Source organism: Cibotium barometz, chromosome 45 (genome assembly GCF_041138505.1).
Source record: "Cibotium barometz isolate CiBa-2024 chromosome 45, ASM4113850v1, whole genome shotgun sequence".
Lineage (NCBI taxonomy): Eukaryota > Viridiplantae > Streptophyta > Polypodiopsida > Cyatheales > Cibotiaceae > Cibotium > Cibotium barometz.
In genome coordinates, this window is record NC_141090.1 from 21,630,104 (window position 1) to 21,652,622 (window position 22,519).

Genomic DNA, 22,519 nt, shown 5'->3' on the forward strand with positions numbered 1-22,519 from the left:
GTATGAGAGAGAAAAGAAATCACCAAAATCACAAACACAAGCACACTGACAAGATAGAACTAAATCCTACTGAATATTCCATGTATAATCATGTTACAACTGAATGTTCAAATACAAAATAAAACCCAAAGTAAAGATCTCTAAATCTCAGCTTAATGGTGCTCGTGCTCAGCCATGGCAGCCAATCCACCTTTTTATAGTAGTCTAGGTGCTGGTCGGCTAGTCCTCCACAGGCAGACTGAACTTTTTGGACAAATAATGACCAGCCTTTGCCCATTTATTGGTGTCCTGGGCACCCATAGGCTGCCCTTTGCCTTGGCCCATGGCCCCTTAGAAGCACATTTGATCATCCTTTACCTTGCTAGTCACCTTGGACGGCAAAGGCTTTCACACAAGTAGACACTGACTTTCCTAAATGGCGTAACCAATGTTCCAGGCACCGGATCAACAGTCTAATAGATGCCTAGGACACCTCTACATCATTACAGCTTTGCAAGTGGGTTACATCTACCTTGTGCGGGACTTGCACACAAACTTTGACAATGACTAGACCCTACACCTAGATGGTGCCTAGCAAGTCGCGACATATCCCTTCAAGGCGGTCTAATAGATTCCTTTCCACCGCATTCAGTTTGCGGCTCGTGTAGGCTACGGGATGGCCATCTTGCTGCAAAACAGTGCCAATAGCATGGTTACTGGCATCCGTAATGATCACTACATCCATCGTCCCAAGGGGCTAACTTCAGGCAAGGGGCCTCAAAGGGGACCTTCTTGGGAGCATGAAACGTGGTCATCACAGTGCAAGTCATCCGGATCATTTGCCTTTGTGTTTTAACTTCTTTCGACAAATCTGTAAGAGGATCTGAAATCTTGCAGAACTCGTCAATATGGAAGCGGTAAGTCTGGCATATATCAATGAAGGAACGGACATTTGTATGTTGTGATCAGAAGATCCCAATCGAGCACTTCTTGGACTTTGGTTGGATTCAAATTAATGCCTTCTGAAGTAATGATATAGCCAAGGTAGTGAACCTCACTCAATAAAAAAAGAATTCTTGGCATTGATAAATAGTTCATTGATGTCCGATAACTCACGAACTCATAATGTTCCTCGATAGCTGAGAAACCAAAAATGTCATCAAGAAAAATGAAAACACATCGGCCAATCAAGTTTTAAAAGGCATCCATGATCATACGATTGAACGTGGCAAGTGCATTGGTCAACCCAAAAGGCATCACTAAGAACTGATAATGGGGAGGTTTCGTGCAAAAAGCTATCTTGGGAACGTCCCCCTTGAAGATTCAGACCTGGTGGTACCCACTCTTTAGATGTATCTTAGAGGATATTTTAGCACTATTCAAGCGTTCATCAAGGATATACTCAATGTGGGCCATGGAAAACCTATTCTTGATTGTAAGCTTATTGAGGGGATGGTAATCGACACACAGGCAAGCCGGTCCATCTTCTTCTTAACGAAGAAGATGAGACCTCCGAACGGGGAGACACTAGGTCAAATGCACTCTCATGTGCATCCGTTAATCCGATGCTCATAGACATGTATATTCTCATTAGCAAATATATGGGCAGATTTAGGGGCAGATTTTGCAACCCTACCGGCTCCCAGAAGTGCCCAAGACATAGCCCACTGATTGGGATACCTTTTGGGCATAGTTTGGACACTGAATATGACTTTTTGGTCAATGTTTTGTCGGAAAAATATGCAAAACCGACTCAATTACGAATTGCTATCTTTTTCCCATAAATAGGATCGTTAGGCATTCGTTAGGATCATCATTTAAAGATCAAGAGGATCCATTTGTCAAAGGCAACAAGAACACAGTGGTGGATCAGCAAGAGCTTATCTTGTCTGATTGCAAGTAGAGGGCTACAGGGATCTTTGGTATGCATCATGAAGCTGAGAATCAGCAAGATCATTTGCATGAAGCTGTGAATTAGCAAGAATATTGTATATATAGCATGTTTTTGCAATATGCAATAGATTAGGTCTATCTCTCCTTCTCTTCTGTGTCTTTGCTAAACATAGGATTAGCGTTATTCTTCTTTGCTTAGTGTGAATCAATAGATTAGGTCTATCTCTCCTTCTCTTCTGTGTCTTTGCTAAACCTAGGATTAGCGTTATTCTTCTTTGCTTAGTGTGAATCAATAACATGCTTTCGCGACACATGTCACATGAACCTAAACCATAGCAACTCATCCAACAGGCAATCCAACTCTGCCTCCATGGATTTATTGAGGTGATAGGAAAACTTGCTCGTAGGCTCCAAGCTTGGGAGGAGATCAATGTAATGATCGTCCATTCACTCCAGTGGTAATCAAGGAGGTAAGTAGTCTTGTAAAAATAACTTCTGGAATTCAGCAAAAAGTGTAACTCGCTTGCCTCGGGGACTAAGGACTTAAACACACTTTTAGATACCATCAAATGCTTACTTAGCATTTAAACATGAAACGTGGCCACAACCTTGACATACTGCCATAATCACTTTGCATAAAACATAGAAACTAGAACATCATAAGAAACAAAAACACAGACTTGAAGCTACAGCTCTCCCCCCTCTGCACCTAGCACCCCACCTCACCATTACCCTCCTACCTCTATTCGACCCCCACCCCCTGCCGCCTTCACCTCTTCCCCCTTGAGGCTGTGTGCAACTCCCCCTCCCCCTTCACTTTCTCCCACTAACCCTAGAACCCTCGCCCCCGTCCTCCCTTCCGCCTCCCCCTCTATTGTCTACAGCCCACGCCCCATCCTCCCATGCCACCTACAGCCCACGCCCCCCGCTCACCCTTCCGCCCCTCCCCCTCCCATCCGCCTGCAATCCTAGCCCCATCCTCCCCCATGCCCTAGCCTCTCCAGCGCCCCTCCCCTTCGCCTCGCCTCTTCTTCACAGGGCTGTCATCCCCCGCCCACCCTTTTCTGCCTTAGCCCCCCCTTGCCTCCCTCGCCTCCACAGCCTTAAACCCTGCCCTCCCCAACCCCCCCCCTTCCTCCTTGCCTCCCTCGCCTTAAACCTTGCTTCCCCGCCTTACCCTCTTCACGCCTCCCCTCCATGCTTATTTTCCAATCCCGGTGTTTATCGCTCTCGGGTTTTTTTTTTTCCCGTGGCAATTTTCGGCATCTTCTGGTCTTGAACCCCCCTAGAGGACTCCATGGCAACCACTCCGTCATCCTTGACCATGGCCGCTATCACTTGCCTCTCTTTTTCCGAAGAGGATCTCCACCTCCTCGCTTCGACACTTGCCTCTCTCGAGGCCTCCACCTTGGTATGCAAGATTGTGGGTAGCCACCTGGCACACGGACAGTTCAAGGATTTGTTGCAAGCAACCCTTTTCAACGTGCCTAGAAAGATCACTGACATTCATCCTCTGGGGCATGGCTACTACCAAGTTGAGTTCGATTCACCTCCAGCTTCAGACAGAGTTATGCAGGAGAGCCCCGTTGCACTTTGTACACCCAAGCCTTCTTTGCGACGTGGCAGCACGGCTTCGACCCGGCGTCCGACCCTTTGCCTGGTGTCTCAAGCTTTCTTATGACAGTCTGCTTTCCTAGTCTTAGGAAGGAATACCTTCTTCTCCTCCCGATGATAAGTGGTGCTATCAAGAGGGTGATGGATCCCCAACCCCTTCCACCGCCGCTTCGGTTCTTGCATGGACGACGGCTGGGATTCCATCCCTTCGTATCAGCATCGCCTCTCGAGACTCCGTGTCTCACACCATTTCATTACCTAGTTTGCACGGAGATCAGATTTTGCACACAATTGAGTACTCTGGCCTCCCAGACCAATGTTTCATTTGTCACTAGCTGGGATACCCTCACTAAAGTCTGCCCTCGTCGGCAATCCAGGAGACCGCCTCTTGATGTTCCCCCACCCCCCCTCGGGCCCAGTTTGGACCCTTCCCAGGGAGGTAGGCAGGACATAGGCCCCCATGTACCAAAGCACCAAGCCCCAGCTGAGGCCGGCGCAGGAGTGGCAGACCGATGGCCCGAGGCAGGACCACCAGTCGACCTCGAGAGCCGAGCGGCGTCGGCAAGCACATCATGCTAGCAAGATCTAGGAGGATACGATTGTGTCAAAGAATCGTTTTGAGCATTTATCTCAGCAACGCCCCCCAATGGTGATGGGCCCCCTATGTGCCTTCGAGGAACCCATTCCCAGGAGCGGGCCCCCCTTTTGGAGACCGTTACCTCGGGGCCCCCCTTCTGGAGACCGTTACCTCGTCGAGACCACCCTTCAAGTTTACAGCATCCCATGGGGATCATTGATTCTCTGGGGCGTGCAATAGGCCCAGCCTCGCAACCTCCCCCCCCCCCCCCCCCCCCTTCCCTTCGCAAGCGAATCCTTCTCCTCCCATCCCTCCCCCACCCCCCCTCCCCTGTCGTCTGCTCCGACTTTCCCCCCTCCAGCTCCCTCTGCTCCAGCGATACCCCCACCCCCCCCCCCCCAAAAAAAAAAAGCCTCTCTAGTGCACTCCCACCGCCCTCCGGCTGCACCTAATCTAGAGTAGCGACAGCTGGCGAACTCTGTCTACCGGTTGATTCATCATTTTTTGGAGCCCATAGAGATGACCATCGCTACCTCTGCGGTCCGCACTCTCCCTCCCGTCGCCAACAGCCCCCCAGGGTGTTGGGACAACCAGCCGACTACAGTTTTTTCCAGTGCCTCCTTGTGGATGGAGCTGGCATATTCCAAGAGACAGTGGCTGGAAAGACACGTGGTGTACATGAACTGAAACAGTAGTCAAGACAACACCATATGGGGTCCCAATTACCCATTGAAGCCCCCCCACCCCGCACGCAAGCAAGAGTATTTGCTTTCTTTCTTCTAGAGAACTGAATTCAAGCTAAACTATTTCCACAAGGCTAAGCGGACAAACTAACTGATTGACCGCCAAACACAAGGACAAAGTGAACAAACACTGGGCAGAACTATGCATAAGCTGTAGGCAACTATGAAGCTATCTTCAGAGAGAATACACCGGCCCGAGACTGAGGGATGGTGCGCTGAGAAATCTGCAAAGAGACTAAGCTTCGCTTGAGAGCACAAAGGATGCTGAAGTATGCAAAGGCAGACTGCCTAAGCACACATGCTTGATTGAGAATGTAAACTTGAGATTTATCTGATGATTTTGGACCATGGCAGGCCCCATCCTTTTATATGTCCAGGGATAAAATAAGCATTAAATATTTAATGCTGTTTTCTGTTATGTGTGGAGTGTCTGGCTGCTGGCCGACTGTCATCTGCCTCTGCCTACTGCCGACTACTGCCCAAGGCCCATATAAGACTGCCAACTGGGTCTTACTACTGGCTGATGGTGATTATCACCCATCGCAAGGTTTTTCCCTCCTTGGGTTGGCCTTGGGGCTGGCCTTAGGGCTGGCTCCTACTATATGGATGCAATTAACATGCTTCTGATGCATTCTACTCCCAAGGCTGGCATCTACATGTACCTACATGAGGACTACTTGCTGAATTCTCCAAAGTGGGTTAAGAGGGGTGACACACTGGCTCATCAACAGTGCAAGAAACATGTACAGAAGTAGTGCCTTGATAGGATATTTTGTCGTATGCCGTGACCCCATAGTGAGCCCCAATCCGAGACATGTCAAGCACGAGCTACTTAGGTCAGTTTTCTAGCCATAGAGGTCTGTCAAGTCAATGTCACATTAGTGTGTACCACAGTGCATGGGTGCACGTGACACTTGGGTGCTATGTTCATTACCCCCACTAGGAGTAGGTTTTGCCACTGACCCTTGGGTAGTCTTAGGCTTGCCATGGTTATACTTCATCTCCATATTCTGAACCATCCGGACAACGGAAGCAAAATCCTTAGGGAAAAGACATTGGACATCCCACTGGATTTGTCGGTCCAACCATTATAAGAAAGTGCCTAAGTGTTCCTTATAAATCTTTTGCAATTGAAGACCTAGCTCGATAACCCTTTTGGACAAGGTAAGGGTGGGTTGGGAATCATATCTGAGTCCCCGGAACTCATCCTTCAATCCGTCCATATACTGAGGAGGTAAAGAAATGGGCTTTCAAAGCCTCCTCAAATTTGACCATATATACGCAACCTCATCGGAAAAAGCATCCGACTGGCCACCAATCCAATTCTGCCACCACAAACTAGCATCTCCAAAAAGATGCATGGAGTCTTGATCGGACATCCGTACAACTGTAAAATAAGCAGTACATTGATGCAACCAAGAATGTAACATTGGCATCCATCTTACCACCATAATTACTGAACAGGAGCTTCTCTGGAAGAGTCATTGCCTACGATGACGATATTGATGACGGCCAAGCTTGTTTAAGGATGGCTACAAGTTCTTGTTGACGACAATCCTCGTCCCCGTTGTGACGTCACATGCGTGGAGGCACTCTTCTTCAAGCACTCCTTGTTCTTCGCGTTCTTAGCATGTTCTTTGTGTTCATATTCTAGGTAATGTTCTTCGCGTTCATGTTCTAGGCAACCATCTTCAGCTTCCATCGCCCTCAATGCCTGGGTTCCTCCGAGTCATCACGAGAATGCAACGACTATTGCAAAATGGCTTGAGTGGTGCTCTGAGTTGTTCGCGCACTGGACAGCTACCGACAATCTTGCATACCAAAGTGGATGCCTCTAATGATGCAACAGTCGTAGCAAGGAGCTGAAGGTCCGCTTCAAAAAATGATAAGCAAGTAACGGTGGTCTCGGTCGGGGTTGACAGAGCGGCTGCCATGGAGTCCTCCTGAGGGTGAAGACCAGAAAAAGCTAACACTTGCCGATAGGAGAGAGCTGCAAGAACTGAGAAAACTGCTTGAAGACAACGGAGGAGAGCCTACCAAGAAGGAAAGGGAGACACGGGAGGGGGGGGGGAGGGGGAGAGGGGGGGGGGGAGAGGTTTTGTTGAGCAATGGATTGCAAAAGTGCCATAGTAGGAGTACTTGGGGTGCAACATGAGCTTGAGGAATATCAAATTGGGGAATCTGGGGTGCTCTCTCTATGGTAGAGTGATCTTCCAAGGTGTGTTGCTCCACCGAGGTATCCATAGCAGGAGGCTCAATGAGTCTAAGTAAGACCATCCACTATGCTTCAAGTGGGTTGCTCTTACAGGTTCTTGCCCGAAGCACGATAAACCACCCACAAGAGAAAAATTTCAGCACCCCCTTCATGGGATGCTACCACAGGTTCTGGCCCAAAGCAAAGTAAACCATCCACAAAGACCTCTGTGCGATGATCCTACAAGTTCTAGCCCAGAGCAAAGTAAATCATCTACAAAGAAAACTTCAGCACAGCCTTTGCTCTAAGCCTAAGGTATGATACCATGGTTACATGTCAGGTGCACCTACTGTACTAGGGTGCCACATGGACATTCTGCATAGTCAGTACATTTATGACACCTTTTCTATTAGGCCAAGAGCATGCTGTGAGCCCTCGTCTAGGGACTTGTCGCCAAGCACCATCCAGGTCAATTAGGGTAAGTCAAGTCATGCCCGTAACACAGGTCTTAGTAATCCTCCTTGCAAGATGTAATGATTGTAAAGGCCAGACCAGACACTTACTAGACCCATGGTCGGATATCTGGAAAGGTCAAGTTAAGTGTCAAGTCAGTGTCAAGATTAGGGTCAAGTATGTCCGGGCATGACTACAATGCCCAAAAGAGGGGCCATGCTGTTGTGGACAGCCCATGGGCCATGGGCACCCAGGTGTGAAGTGGGCGCTAGATGGTTGGCCAACTGAGGCTTGGGGCAGGTGCCCACTTTTAGGAGGCTAGGATTGTAGGAAGGGCAGGCACCCTTTTCCATGCACTCCTGGGCCAACCTCAATAGGCCATCTATACCCTATATAAAGGACCAAGGCTGGTCCATGTAGGTCATCTAGACATAGCCCTCTTGTGCATTTGCATTCTCAGCCGTGTGGACAGTAAAGAGCATCAAACGCAAGCAAGAAGAGGGGAGGGGGGGGCGGGGGGTTGTTGGAAACAGGTCAGTAGAAGGGTGCAGCCATCATCTTAGCCATGCATGAGGAAAAGGCACCATCAAAGCAGTCCAGAAGGCATCCCATAGAGGGGCGACCAGCAAAGGCTCAGCCCGAGCAGTCTTCAATCAGTAACACACAGCTTTCAGGTGACATCTTTAAAAGGTATGTGTGTTTAGGCCAGTTCGGTCCAGGGCAGCTTAAGCTAGGTTTTGTACTTCATTCTCTTGCAAGTAATAAAGCATATACACCTATAAGGTGGGGGCCCTTGAGAGGATGGATTGGGATCTTATCATTAAAACGCTTCTGCATAAGGTGCATGTTACAGTATTCTTTATTTTTTTCCCCAACTAGCCTTAGGCCCAATATCCTCTCATAGTTACCATTTTTCACCGCCCGTAGGCACATTTTTATCTGCCCGTAGGCAATACCACCAAGGAAGCACCTTGTGGAGTTTTGAACCCAGGACCGCTTGGTCCTAGGCAAACACCTTGTGGGGTTTTGAACCTAGGACCACCTGGCCCTAGGCAAACACCTTCACCACTTGGGCTATCACCTCATTGGCAGGTGCATGTTACATTACATGAGACCTGGTAGGACCTTTTATATTGTGATTAAGGTGTGCGTCAATTTGCTGATTATGAAAGAGAGAGAGAGAGAAGCAAGAAGCATATACAAAAACATGATGGGGTCCCAATCACCCACTTCCCAAAACCTCCTCCCCACCCCCCAAACCCCAAGAGAGTATTAGCTTGAATTGCTACAAGAGTACAAGAAATAGATTGTTTGCTGTCCCAACAGATACTGGCCTGAAATTAGGGGTTTCCCGACATAGAATCCCCTTCTTTCCTTGATGACACAAATAGGCAACCTGGTTTCTGATGATGACCTGCATTTTCTTCACCGACACTGGTGGCTGAAAACTCATATGCTTCTACACCCCTTCTGCCTTGCATTTATGCTCCTCTTCTTGCCCAGATGGCTGGAAACTTCAACGCTTTGTTGATGGTGCTGAATGAATGGCTAGGCAGCCAATCCGCCTTTTTCTAGGGATCTAGGTGCTGGTCGACCGGTCCTCAGAAGGCCGTCGACTGGGCTATTTGGACAAATAATATATTTGATACGTTTTTCCCTTTAAAATAAGGCGCCCATTAATGACCAGCCTTTGCCCCTTTTTAGTGATGTTCTGGCAAAGGCTGTCTTTTGCCTTGACAGATGGGCCCTTAAAGCACATCTGATCATCTTTTACCTTGCGAGTCATCTTGGACGGAAAAGGCGTTCACACAGATAAGACACTGACTTTCCTAAATGACCTCACTATCGTTCTAGGCACCTGACCACCAGCAGTCTAATAGATGCCTGGGAAACCTCTACATCATTACAGCTTGCAAGTGGGTTACATCTAACTCGTGCAGCAGGACTTGCAAATGAACTCCTCTGACACCGACTCGGCCCTAGACCTAGATGGTGCCTTGGTGACATGTCCCTGGACAAGGGCTCACAAAATGCAGCGCCCATCACAAAATAAGTCCAAGTGTACTAGCTAGCTAGAATGGCCACGTGGCACCCTAGTTTAGTACATGTGCAGGTGACACAGACTGCCTACCACAAATCCAATGCAGTCTAGATTCCCCCTTCCTCCACCTCACTCATCAGGATGTCAACACAGTTATCCTTTCTGATCTCCTCAGCCTACATACTCACACTACATGGTTAAAGCCTCGAAGCTACACCTGCAATACCGAGACCACCTCTTGCTGTCACAGCAGATGGGTTCAAACTTCATCCACAGGCCAGGATACTTACACAGGCACATGTCACATTCCATGCAGATCGTGATTGGGCAGATTCGAGTCTCATCTCATCGCCTTCAAGTGGAGAGAAAGAGAGCAGAAGGTATTGATAGGGAGGACACGATCTGTAGACTTTGCTCTACGGAGGTTAACACGGGCTTTCTTTCTTTCTTTCTCTTTCACAGGCCTTCGCACTATAAATCTTCTCCATTGAGAGCCCAAACTTCTAGATCTAGCGGAAAAACAACAGTGAATTCAGGAGCGTGTCGCTTAGACCCACCCTTTACAAAGGCAGGCCCGAAAAAAAAAATCATGACAAAGCCCCTCCATTTCATAAACCAATATGTTGAGTTAACATGACTTCATCAGAGCCCAATGGAAGAGACTATAAAAGAAAGTGTTTGAAATATACTCACTTTTAGTACATCCAGATAAGAATGAAGAAAGTGATTTGGAGGATTCTACATGGTAGATCAAAGAGCAAACAAAACTAGCCATGACATTGATGTGCCTTACTCATATTTCCTCGTGAGGATTCTTAATGCATATAAAGCGCCATAAACTCGTTGTTGATCTTGTGATTTGAGATTTGCATCGATGCTAGGGAGCAAAGATGGCCATTGCTCCGGATAATCATGGTTTATGACGGTCTTCAAGCCATCACCAAGCTGAACCCTGCACATATAAGACACCCAAAACAATGATCATCATCAAGGTTGAATCCTTCTTAAATAATCTCTCTCTCTCTCTCTCTCTCTCTCTCTCTCTCTCTCTCTCTCTCTCTCTCTCTCTCATTATGGCCTTTTGAAGACGTTAATATAACATTTCATTTCATTTCTCCCCCCCCCATGGACAGTTTTGTATCACTCAAGTGAGATAGTTTTGATTTGTTTTATTTTATTTTCCGTTCCATGATAAGATATGCCATGGACATTTTTGTATCACTTTGGGCTCATAGGCCCATTGGGTCTCTCTCTCTCTCTCTCTCTCTCTCTCTCTCTCTCTCTCTCATAGGCCCAGAGAGAGATGACAGAGATCAGAGCTCAGTTTCACAGAGAGGGTGCGGAGCGACTGGCCCGCTTCAGAGCAGACCCAAGCATGTTCTTCAGGGAGCTGTGGACACCCCCTTCATTGATGTATACCATTTTATACCCCCAGTATGGTACAGGATGGAGCTAGCTAGGTTGCATATCATGATTGTATACTCCATGCATATAGCTTTGCATTCTCCTAGTAGTAGCGCTCCATCCCCTCCCCCACTCATTGTACTTATTGCACACCCAGATTCAGCTTTTTAGTTCAGTACTTTTTCATTTTGTTGGGATGACAGAGGATACCCCACACAGGTACACTGATTTGTCTCATAGGCCGAGTTCGGTCTTTTGGAGGATGTTAATAAAATCTTTCTTTCTTTCTTTCTTTCTTTCTCTCTCTCTCTCCACGCTCCAAGAATGGGAGATATATCCATTGCATAATGCATGTGCAAGCATCTCTGCTTGCTTGAAACTGATTTTGCATGACTTGTTTTCGTGTGACTATCTGCTATGATGTGCCAGTTTCACAGGCAGGGGACGCCCATATTGGGTATTTCGGAGTCTTATGTGTGAAGAACGGCCTCTTAGAAGGCTAAGTGTGCTAGTAGTGTGTGAACCCACTCTTATAGTGGTTCAATAATATCTAGATATTTTATACCTGTTTGACATAAGCAATGATGTCATCCAGAAGAGCCTTCTAGGCTATAAAAGCATTGTACTTGGTGAAGCATATACATCAATCTAATCAAGTGATCATTGAGTCATGCAATCATTGTCTCTCTCTCAGTCTTATCACTTCACTCTCACTCTCTCTCTCTCTCTCTCCCCCTTTGAAGCTGACCATGCCTACCTCTCTTTCATTCTTACCTGCACACCACCCGTCCCTCCGCCACCACCACCCATCTCACATTATACCCAAGGTCCATTTTGATTACGAGCTTGACATTGTTTGCTCCAACCACATCTACAACCAACTCCACGATGTGGAACCTAATGTCCCCCTACCTACCCTCACACCACAGCTCTCCACCACACTCCATACATCCACCACCACTTCTTTCATTTGCACGTGGCGGTCTACTGCCAGGCCACCTTGTGGTTCCATGCCCCAGACCTATTGGTATGATGACGAATGCCAAGCCACATGCTCCCGTCTTAAGCATGAAGTACGGATCGGGCAAATCACGAAGCGCCAAGCGCAACCGATTTCTCAACGGCTCACCCAACGCAAGAAACAGGAGTTCTACGCTTGGAAAGAGGATGAGTTATACCAACTTTTCTTAGGGCCGAACTGCAAAGAGGTCTGGAGTAAACTCCGAGAACAACGCCCCCTCCCCCCCCCCCCCCCACACACACCTATCACCTGCCCTAACAAAGTGCCAAACAGTGAAAGAAAACTGAAGTTCACAAATACAGGATGCACAGGAACTGAAGGAGATGATATTCACCAAAAGGTCATTACAAAGCTGGTGTAGGCAGCACGAGGCACACCGTAGGTGCTGCCAAGATCCCAAACTAAGCGGAAAATGAGATAATACAACTGAGGGTAGAGCCCATCCTTATATATCACCTACTCAACCTAGTCGGCCAGCTTAAGGCAAGCTGACTGGAGAAAAGTTATGTAAATGCCTGGAACACTACCACAAAAATCCCCAAAAAATCTAGAAAAATATGTAGATATCCAATAAAGATGCAGATGGTCCTAGAGAGGTCCACAAGGTGGAGATGACCCCTCCAACACCTCCTCTTCAGCTCCACTAAAGAGGACCGATACCGGCGCGTGAAAGTAAGTGATCCAAAGTTGGTCCAGAAAGCCCCTTGGTGAAGATGTCCGCCACATTGTCCCTAGTAGGACAATACTCCAGTGTTAGGGTACCGAGCGCCGAGTAGTCGCGAACCATATGATAATGAACGGCAATGTGCTTGGACTTCGAATGGAAGACCGGGTTCCAAGTAAGAGCCATGGCACTCTGACTGTTGGAGTATAGACAATGGTAGGCAGCGGAGGAGGGACATGAAGATGAGATCAAGCAACTGATGAAGCCACAAAAGCTCTTTGACTTTCTCAAAATAAGTACGATACTCCGCTTCTATTGACGAACCGGCAACTATAGGCTGCCTCTTCGTTTGCGAAGAAATAAGTCCGGTACCAGGTAAGAATAGCCCATAGTAGACCTCCACGTATCTAGATCACCTGGCCAGTCAGAATCTGAATACCCAACCAAATCAAGACTAGAGCCATATGAAATCCCATGTATCAAGGTGTATATATATGAGAACACGAACAGCATCCTGCCAATGTGAAGTATGTGATTTAGGACACTAACGTTGTAAGCAAGATCAGGCCTAGTAATGGTGGACGAATAAGAGCAGATGAGCTCTCTGTACTGAGTAGGATCATGATAGAGTGGAGAGTCATCGTTTTTACTCAACTTCTGATTTGGGTCCACAAGGCAAGATAAAGAGCGAAAGTCCTTCATACAAAACCTCTCCAAAATCTGTTCAAAGAGAGAAATCCCCTCTGGTATGCAAGATTGTCGGTAGCCGCCCTCCACATGGACAACTTAGAGATCTTTTGCAGGCAAGCTTTACCAGTGGGCCTGCAAAGATCACAAACATTCATCCTCTGGGGCGTGGCTTCTACCAGGTTGAGCTCGACTCGCCAAAGGCATCACATCAAGTCATGCAGTTGAGCCCCGTTGCACGGCGTACGACCCAAGCCTTCTTTGCACGGTGACAACACGGCTTCAACCCCGCATCCGATCCTCTAGCTAGCGTGTCGGGCTTCCCAGTGACAGTTTGCTTCCCAGGCCTCAAGAAGGAATACCTTCCTCTTCTCCCAATGATCAGTGGAGCCATTGGGAGAGTGATGGAATCCCCCCCCCCACACTGCTGCCTTGTCAGCCGTGATTCCATCCCTTTGCATTTGTATTGCCTCACCGGAGTTGGTGCCTCATGTTATATCTATATCATGCCTTTGGGGCAACCCCATCTTTCAACAAGTGGAGTACTCAGGCCTTCCAAGCCAATGTTTCATTTGCAGGCATATGGGCCACCTTGCTAGAGTTTGCCCTCGGCGCCAATCCAGGAGACCGCCTCTGGTGGTTCCCCCCTTGTCCCCGTTCAGATCCTCACCAGGGGGAAGAGAGACATGCAGGCTCTCCGGCAGCAGAGCATCAAGACCTGGCCACGGACGACCCTACTTCCGGAGAGTGGCGGACTGTTGGCCAGTGCCCAGCTGGCTACAAATTTGGAGTCTTTCCCCGACTAGGGAATGGTGAAAGTGTTTGAAGCCATCCTCTCCATGAGAAATCCTCCTCTAAAGTTTAAAAAAACGCAGCCTGCAGATATCAAAAGGCAGGAAAGAGAGAGGGTTCAGAAGCAAGAGGGAGAGAAAGGCTGGGAAAAAGAAGATGGAAGAGGCTCTCTAGAAGAAAACGCAGCCCATAGTAGGTTGCCCGGGCTGAAAACGCCGTAATCTGGTGAAAATGCAGCCTGTAGGCTGTCCACGCAGAAAACACAGCTCTCTCAGAAAAATGCACCCTGTAGATGAGTCCACAGCCCACCTCCTCTGAGAAGTAAAAGGTATAGGTGCTGTCCACCAAATCCTCAGTCCTGAACCTGCTCTGATACCATAACAAAGTGCCAAACAGTGAAAGAAAACTGAAGTTCACAAATACAGGATGCACACGAACTGAAGGAAATGATATTGACCAAAAGGTGGTTACAAAACAGGAGTAGGCAGCATGAGGCACACCGTAGGTGCTGCCAAGATCCCAAACTAAACAGAAAATGAGATAATACAACTGAGGGCAGACCCCATCCTTATATATCACCTACTGGACCTAGTCAGCTAGCTTAAGGCAAGCTGACTGGAGAAAAGGTATGTAAATGCCTGGAACAGTGCCAGAAAAATCCAGAAAAATATGTAGATGTCCAGTAAAGATGCAGATGGTCCTGGAGAGGTCCACAAGGTGCAGATGACCCCTCCAACACCTTGACCACATGGCACTCCTATGCATGCTCCCTCTATCATATCCCCCATCAGCCACCCCTACCCCCGCCACCAGATCCCCGCCCCACCACCTCCACCTTCTTCACAAAGGGCATGGTCCTCAAAGCCATTCGTAGACTATGTAATGGGTGAGCCCAGGATCATAAGGGATTCACTGCCGAGTACATCTCGCATGCCGATGTACCCTGCTGCCCCTACTAGCGTACATGTTCAATAGAGCCCTTTGTGAAGGATTTCCACCCTCTTGGTCCACCAGCACCATCACCCCCATCCTCAAAGCCAGAGTCCGCTTGATCTTAACAATTACAAGACGATCATGATTGGCCACACATTGGCCATACTCTATGGATCGGTGCTAGAGGAAGAGCTCAATTCATTTGCAAAGAGACAGGGATGCACAGCCCCATGACAGGCAAGCTTTCGGAGGAGCTACTCTACCCTTGACCACATCTTCACCCTCTATGCCATCATCAAGGAGGGTAAAGCACGACATCAGAGGATTTACTGCTACTTTGTGGATTTCCGCAAAGCTTTTGATACTATACCCCGAGCCCGCCTCCTACATTGTCTACAAGAGATAGAAGTCCCATCTGACATGGTTTGGAGCATCATCGCTCTCTATGAGTCCGTCAAACACGGACAAGTGAGAGCCCTAAGAGGTACATTGCAAGAGATTTCCACTATTGGGGTGAAATAGAGCTGCCCTCTATCACCCACTCTTTTTGCCCTCTACATTGATGAGATTTGGAGCTTCATTGATGGATTAGGCAGGGCTGGTCCCACAATGGCAATCTGGCAGGCATACTGATCCCCATACTACTTTATGCAAATAACATCATCCTCCTCTCTAATTCAGCCAAGGGGCTTCAGAGACAGTTGGTTGCCTTACAGGACTTCTGTACTCAGCAGGACCTCTCGGTTAACCTTGGTAAAACCAAGGAGCAGAAGGGGTGAAGGATTGAAGGTTAAGGATAAGCTAACGCACAAGGGGTGAAGGATTGAAGGTCAATATTGTGCTCAGAAAAACAGCACACTTGTCGCGACGAAATTAACGCACAAAACTGAATGTAGATGTGCAGAAAAATAGAGAGAGAGAGAGAGAGAGAGAGAGGGAGAAGAGGACACAGTATTGGGTCCTGAATACCCTCTGTAGGGCCCCCACCACGAATGGTGTATTTGCTTTTATTAGAATGATGCAAAACTGAAATAAAAGACTAAACCTGAACCTTCTTGGCTGAGATAGATCTCTGCCCTCGACCTTCAATCCTTCACCCCTTCTGCGTTAGCTTATCCTTGGTTGTCCTGGCCCTTTGATCAGCTTCAGCTCTTGGTGAATTATGAGATAAATGAACTGATCCATGCAATGGGTATTTATACCCTTCAGGGAAGCCAGTCGGCTGTCTGAAAAATACTCCATGACCAGAAAATCAGCATTAAATGCTAATAATTCCTGCGCGTCACATAACTAAGTGCTAGCCACCATGCGCCTCTGATTCAGCCTGTGTGGGCTGCCCCACACCTGGCCTACAGTCCCCCTAGGGGCTGTGTAACCTATGGGCTACCTGTCCAGGAGCCCTAGGGCTGTCCTACAGCCCTTCCATGGCCATCCCATGGCTGGTGGACACAGCCAAGGCCTTCCTGGCCCCCTATGGGGATGGTTCTACACCACCCCCATGCCCATATCTGTCCTTGGGGTAGCCCTATGGGCTGGCCCCTTTCCTATATGCAAACCCTAACTGCCAACACAGTGACCTAGCATCCAGTAACACAGAACCACTGAAATCGTTCCAAAGGGAGACTCACAACACGGACTGGCACTGTTTCATGTGCAAGACAATGCACACCTGACCTTGGACGCACATGCAAGACAATGTACACCTGACCTCGGACGACTGGAATGGAACCCTGGCTGACTCGTCCCGAACTAGGCTCACATGGGACTAGTTTTCCATCCCAGGTCCTGCACCTTCTATACAGATATGTCTACGTGGCATCCAAGTGCGGGATGCATGTGACAAGAGGTCGAAGGCTGCAAACGCAAGACTGCAGTAAACGCAGGGTGTTGCGCACAAGATAGGATGGCGGCTTGGATGGCGTGGATGCAAAGCTGGGCAGCTACCAGAGTACTGTTGCGCAGGTGGTATAGTGCCGATTGATGATCAAGATGATTGTGTTGATGAAGGCGGCTACTATGTGCAGGGCGGCTTCAGATGTCGAGTGATGAATGTTCACAACGTTACCGGACGGTGTGTATGCTGGAGAGGAAGGGCACCACGCTTTATATAGTGCTGTCCCCCCACTAATACCAGGTCGGCTGGCCCTATCAGCCAGCCAAGCCGACTTGGTAAAAGGCCTTTAATGAGGGCCATCTTGGGCCCTTGTTGAGGGCCTTTTTGGGACCTATTTTGGGCCTCTTTTGTCACACAGCCCCTCTCACGCCAAAAAGGGGACCATGAGCGAAGATGAAAAAAGAAAAGTGGGTGAAGAGGAACATGATGAAGTATTTGGCACGTTGCAGGTGTAGATCATTCATTCGTCTCTTCGTCTTTTCTAGAGTCTTTTGAATTTGGGCTGTAATGGATCAATGCCACAATGCAAGGGGTTTTCACATCCATGAATCCCTATATGGGTTTTCATTCACACATGCGTCCCAAACACAAAAAACAAAATGCAATGCAAAGGGTATGCAAGATGGTAAATGCTATGCAGTGGGTTTTCACATGAGCAGTGCCCTCACGGGGTTTTCACTTACTCATGCGCCCTTTACAACAATGATAGATAACTAATGAGTATGGTCCCCTCTCAAGATGCTGAGGGTAATGGTGGAGGACGGATGCTAATCCGCTTGCGAAGACGCTCAAGGATAGGCCGATTGACAGACTGGGTAAGAATGTTGGCATGGTTGTCCGCCGTAGGAATGTACTAGAGCCTGATGGTGCCAAGCTCAACCTGTTCCCTGGTAAAGTGAAAATGAACACCAACATGCATGGTTAGAATAAATAGAATCGTCGGCGAGGGCAATCGCACTCTGACTGTCGACGTAGATGGTAGTAGCACTGTCCACGGGAACACCATCTCCTCAAGACGCTGATGATGAGACATAGCCTCAGTGGTGGTGTCATAGAGGGCCCAATATTCGGCCTCAGCTACAAAACCTACAACGGTGTCCTGCCTCTTGCTAGACGAAGATAAAGGGCCAGATGCAAGTGAGTACAAATCGATATCACCGCCCCAATTGGAGTCCGCGTAACCACATAGGGTGAACCCACGACTGAAGTGAGGTCCGAACATATAGGTACCCGCTACATAGCAAACAACCCTCATCATTGAACTCCAGTGTGGCTCCTTCGGAGCATTGAAATATTGACTTAATATGGATGTGTAATAGGAAATGTCAAGTCTAGAGTTAGTGAGCCATATGAGTTTCCTAGTGAGCTACTTGATTGCCTCTTTCCACGATGTTGGCTCATCATGCGCCACATAGCCTGCGGAAAACACAAAGGCAAATGAGGCATGAGGATTGAGCTGGGTGAACCAATGAGGACCATCCAAGGAGGTATCGTTAGGAAGCATGCCTGAATCCCGCATGGTCTGTTGGTACCAGCGGGATAAAGGGTGCCTAGGTGACTGTCGGGAGGAGGAAGGCTGCTCAAGTGGCAGAGTAAGAGTCGACTGATTGGGTTCATTTGGCACAGTCGGAGATTCTTGATCGGGTGGTATGGACAGTAGAAGGCGAAGCAAGTCCAACTCATCAAAGACAATGTCTCGACGAACAAAGACCTTGTTCGATCTTGGATCAAAAACTTTGTAGGCCTTTGATTCAGAAGAGTAGTCCACAAAAATGAGTAACTCGCCCCTTGGCTCAAGCTTGCCTCTCATGTCATTCGGAGTGTGTGTAAGCACAACACCCAAGACACAAAGATGGGAAACAGTCGGTTTCTCGCCATAAAATACCTGGAATGGAGTCTTGTGAGGGACAGCAACTGTAGGGCAACACTTTAGAAGGCACACCACAATGTTGACTGATTTCGACCAAAGGCGTTCAGGCAGCTCTACTGCAAAGCGCATGGAGTGTGCCATATCCATAACGGTACGGTTCTTGCGCTCAACCACTCCATTTTGGAAGGGAGAGTTGGTGGAGGTGAGCTGGCGTTGAATGCCTTGCTCTTGCAAGAACTCGGCGAACTGATGGGAGATAAACTCACCACCATTGTCACTGCGAGCAATCCCAATCGAGATGCCCATTTGGTTAGTGACTAACCGAACCCACGCGGTAAAGTATTGGAAAGCATCTGATTTATGCTTCAAGAAATACACCCACATGTACTTCAAATAGTCATCTACAATCAGCATGTAGTAGAGTGACACATTCAAGGAGGGGGTTGGACATTGCCCACTCAAGTCGAAGTGAATCAACTTGAGGATACCCTGAGCACGATGAGTAGCATGTTGTGGGAACGATGTACGATGTTGCTTACCCATTTGCCATGGTTGGCAGACATCCTTAGTCAGATTGAGGCAGGGTATGCCTTCAACCAGCTGGTCCCTAGACAACTCATAGAGCGTGTCATAGGGAAGGTGCCCATAGCGATAGTGCCATCCGTGTCCGAAGGAGCTCTAGTCACATAGGCACGAGCCCGGTGAAACTCAAAACCCTCGAAAGATGGCTCATATAGAAAAGTAGACATCCGGTATAAGCCATCCTTCTATGCTTGACCTCGGGCAACAACGAGACCAGTACTCTCATCAATCACCTCAACAACTAGCTTGTTGAAGTAAACTCCACCATCGAGTTGGGTCAGTTGGGATACAAAAAAGTAAGTTGAGGCCCAAGTTAGGAACAAGATAGACATTGTCCAAGGTTGCCTGGTTGGGGCCTGTGGTAGTGTCAGTGCCAAGTTCCAACACAATTGATGGACACCAATGTATTGTTGCCACATTGAACTTCACCCTTAGCAAGACACTGAGAGATGAAAATGTCGGCATTGCGTGCCATATGGTGTGTAGCTCCATTGTCGACTATCCAAGTGACCGGATGGCCAGAAGGAAGAGTTGGGTGGGCTTCGATGTTTGGCACAGATGGATCATTAGGTAACTGATAGATCTGAACAAAGGCGGAAGCTTCCATACGCTGACAGCCTCGTCTAGCCGCCCGATGTTTCATCTTCCTTTCACAAGAGTGGCCAGAGTCAAACTCAAATGTGGCCTGAGTGACATTGGCCAAGGGGCCGGGATGAGGTGTAAGATGACCAATCAGACATTCCTTCTAGGCTGGCTGGGGGAGGTGGACCTTGAGCAACCTAACCAATGATTCGCCACTGAGAAGGCCTAGGCCAATTTGGACCAGTGTCTTGTTGCTGGTTCCCTTGTGGAGAAGGTGCTGGAGTATTACCTCCTCTCGACCACCAATTTGGGACATTGCTGCCACCTTGGTTGTTTTGGCGATTTGAGTTCTTGGTGTTGGGATTGGTACCTCTGTTTGCCCTGGCTTTGATGCCACACTCATCATCAACATGTACAAACATCTTGCAATGAGTGCAATATCTATTCTTTTTAGGAATATGTTGCCAGTAGAGAGTGGGTGTCAAGGCAGTGGTTTTGGGATTAGTGTTGTTGCCTTGTGTTTTGCCTTGCCCTGGGTTGCTATTCCCCTTCCCTTGCTGGCCTTTGTGGGTAGAGGTGGTATTGGAAACAAGGGCCCCCTCTTGGGTAGAGGAGGAAGATGACTTCTTCTTGGGGTGAAACTGGTCATGCAACTGAGCGAAGCCCAGAAGTTGGCACTCACACTCATACAAGTTAGGCAGAGGTTCTAAACTAATGGTCTATGTGACAAAACTTAAAAGTAAAGAAACTAGGTGGCAACTTGTTCAATAATGTGATGGATGACCTGGTCTTCCTGAGACTTGGTGAAGCCAATGGTGGCGTGCTCCGCGTTAAGGCGCCGGTACTCAACGACCTTGACTTTCAGATCATCCCCCTCTTTAATAGTGGATTTTTGGATTTGATGCACGAGATCAATGCGACACGTGCGATCACGTGCTGCATCTCTCTCTGCAGGGTGTGCCCATCTGTCAAAGACATAGGGGAACTGTTGGAGCTACAAATGAAGCTCCAGCAGAAGGCCCTGCATGAGCTCCACTATGGCAGTGGCATTCCTAGCTTCCCAATAGCTGATGACTTCAGGAGGTGCTAGTACGGGGTGCGGTTTCGGTTCAAGTCCCTTCACCAGGTTCCAAGAACCTTAGGAAGTGAAAACCCCTTCCATAAGGTTAGCCCAAGTGGTGTAATTAGACCCATTGAAACAAGTCTTGTCTGTAAAAACATTTCTAGACATAGAAGCATGGAGGGAAGGAGATGGTGGGGTCCAAGATGACTGGTACCCATATCCGGAGGGTAGAGGGTTAGGTGTCACTCCAGAATAACCGCTAATACCCGGCACACGTGAAGGACCTCGCGAGGGTACTCCATAAGATGGGATATAAGGCTCATCACTCGGCGCAGGTGGAATACCTGGCTGAGGCACAAATCCTTGGATAGGCACATGAGCTGGTACGGGTGTAGTGTTTGTGATGGATTGGTAAACTACCTGATACCCCAGAACGCTAGGTGGCGACACAATGCCACTGGGCATAGTGCCGAGAGATCCCTATGTTGGGTAAAACCCATACGCACGTCCGTGTGGAGGTGCAGTTGGTAATGGCTCCAAGGCAACACCAGCACGAAGAAACATGGGTTGGGTGGGAGGGTTTGTGCTTGAGGTAGTGCAATGTTCCAAAACACACTAGGTGCAGAAATAGAAGGTGAACCAGAAGAGAAAACAGTGTTACCTCCTTGTATACCACTAGTCTGAGAGCGTATGCTGCTCCTAGACCCTCCTCTATTCAAGTTCACATCTCTCCAGGGATCATGGGTAGTAGTTGATACCATATGCTGAACTTCTGTGGCATTGTGGCAGTGGTGGACACCCAAGTAGTGTTAGACACATAAGCACTCAATGGTACGTACGAACCTGAAAGGGTCTCCGGCCAAGTTGATGACAATCGATCTCCGAATGACCATGTTGGTACCTGTGATCCCTGATAAAATGACCCAAACCGAAGTCTAGGCTGTCGGCTAGACTGCGCAGTAGAGCTCTCCAGATAAGGCTGGATAATGGGGTCCAATACTGGCACACTGGCTGTAGGCATGTATCTCCTTCTGGAAGCAAAGTCTGATAAGCTCGAAGAGGAATGTCGTGATGCCAAAGGTGTAGAAGGTGAGTAGGTGTCGACAGGCTGGTCGACTCCCAATGTAAGACCTCGAACGGGGCTCTCCAATGGGTAAGAAGCCTCATCCTCCGTGTGGTCTCGATCTAAGTAAGGAGAATCAACTTCTCGTGAGGCCGGTCCTCTGAAATCGCGGGTAGTCGATCCATGCTATGTGCTCTCAACGTCTTCAATCCCTTTGCTCACGATAGCTCTGATACCATGTGAGGCCAAAAGGACAAAAGGACCAAATGTGCAAGAGATCATAGCAAATCAATACAACATGAAATGTATGAATGACATAGTTGCCAAACGTTTTTAAAACATGAAGTATCATACAAGTTTTATACTTTTGGTTGGCCAGCAAAACCTATCAGCCAATAGCAAAATGGACAAAATTAGCCCTAAAAAGTTTTGGAGGTTTTTATCGCCTGAAAACCATTAAAACAGGTTTT

At 48.2% G+C, this 22,519-nt stretch overlaps 1 protein-coding gene across 2 annotated transcripts in view; it reads right to left on the reverse strand.

The window, feature by feature from the left end:
* Nucleotides 1-22,519, reverse strand: part of LOC147612518 (importin beta-like SAD2) — a 109,376-nt gene that overhangs the window by 56,835 nt on the left and 30,022 nt on the right. For both annotated transcript variants that reach the window (XM_086783152.1, XM_086783153.1), the window contains exon 4: nucleotides 10,288-10,446. In XM_086783152.1, the coding sequence (XP_086639278.1) occupies nucleotides 10,288-10,446 (159 nt within the window). The remainder of the gene's footprint in view (nucleotides 1-10,287; nucleotides 10,447-22,519) is intronic.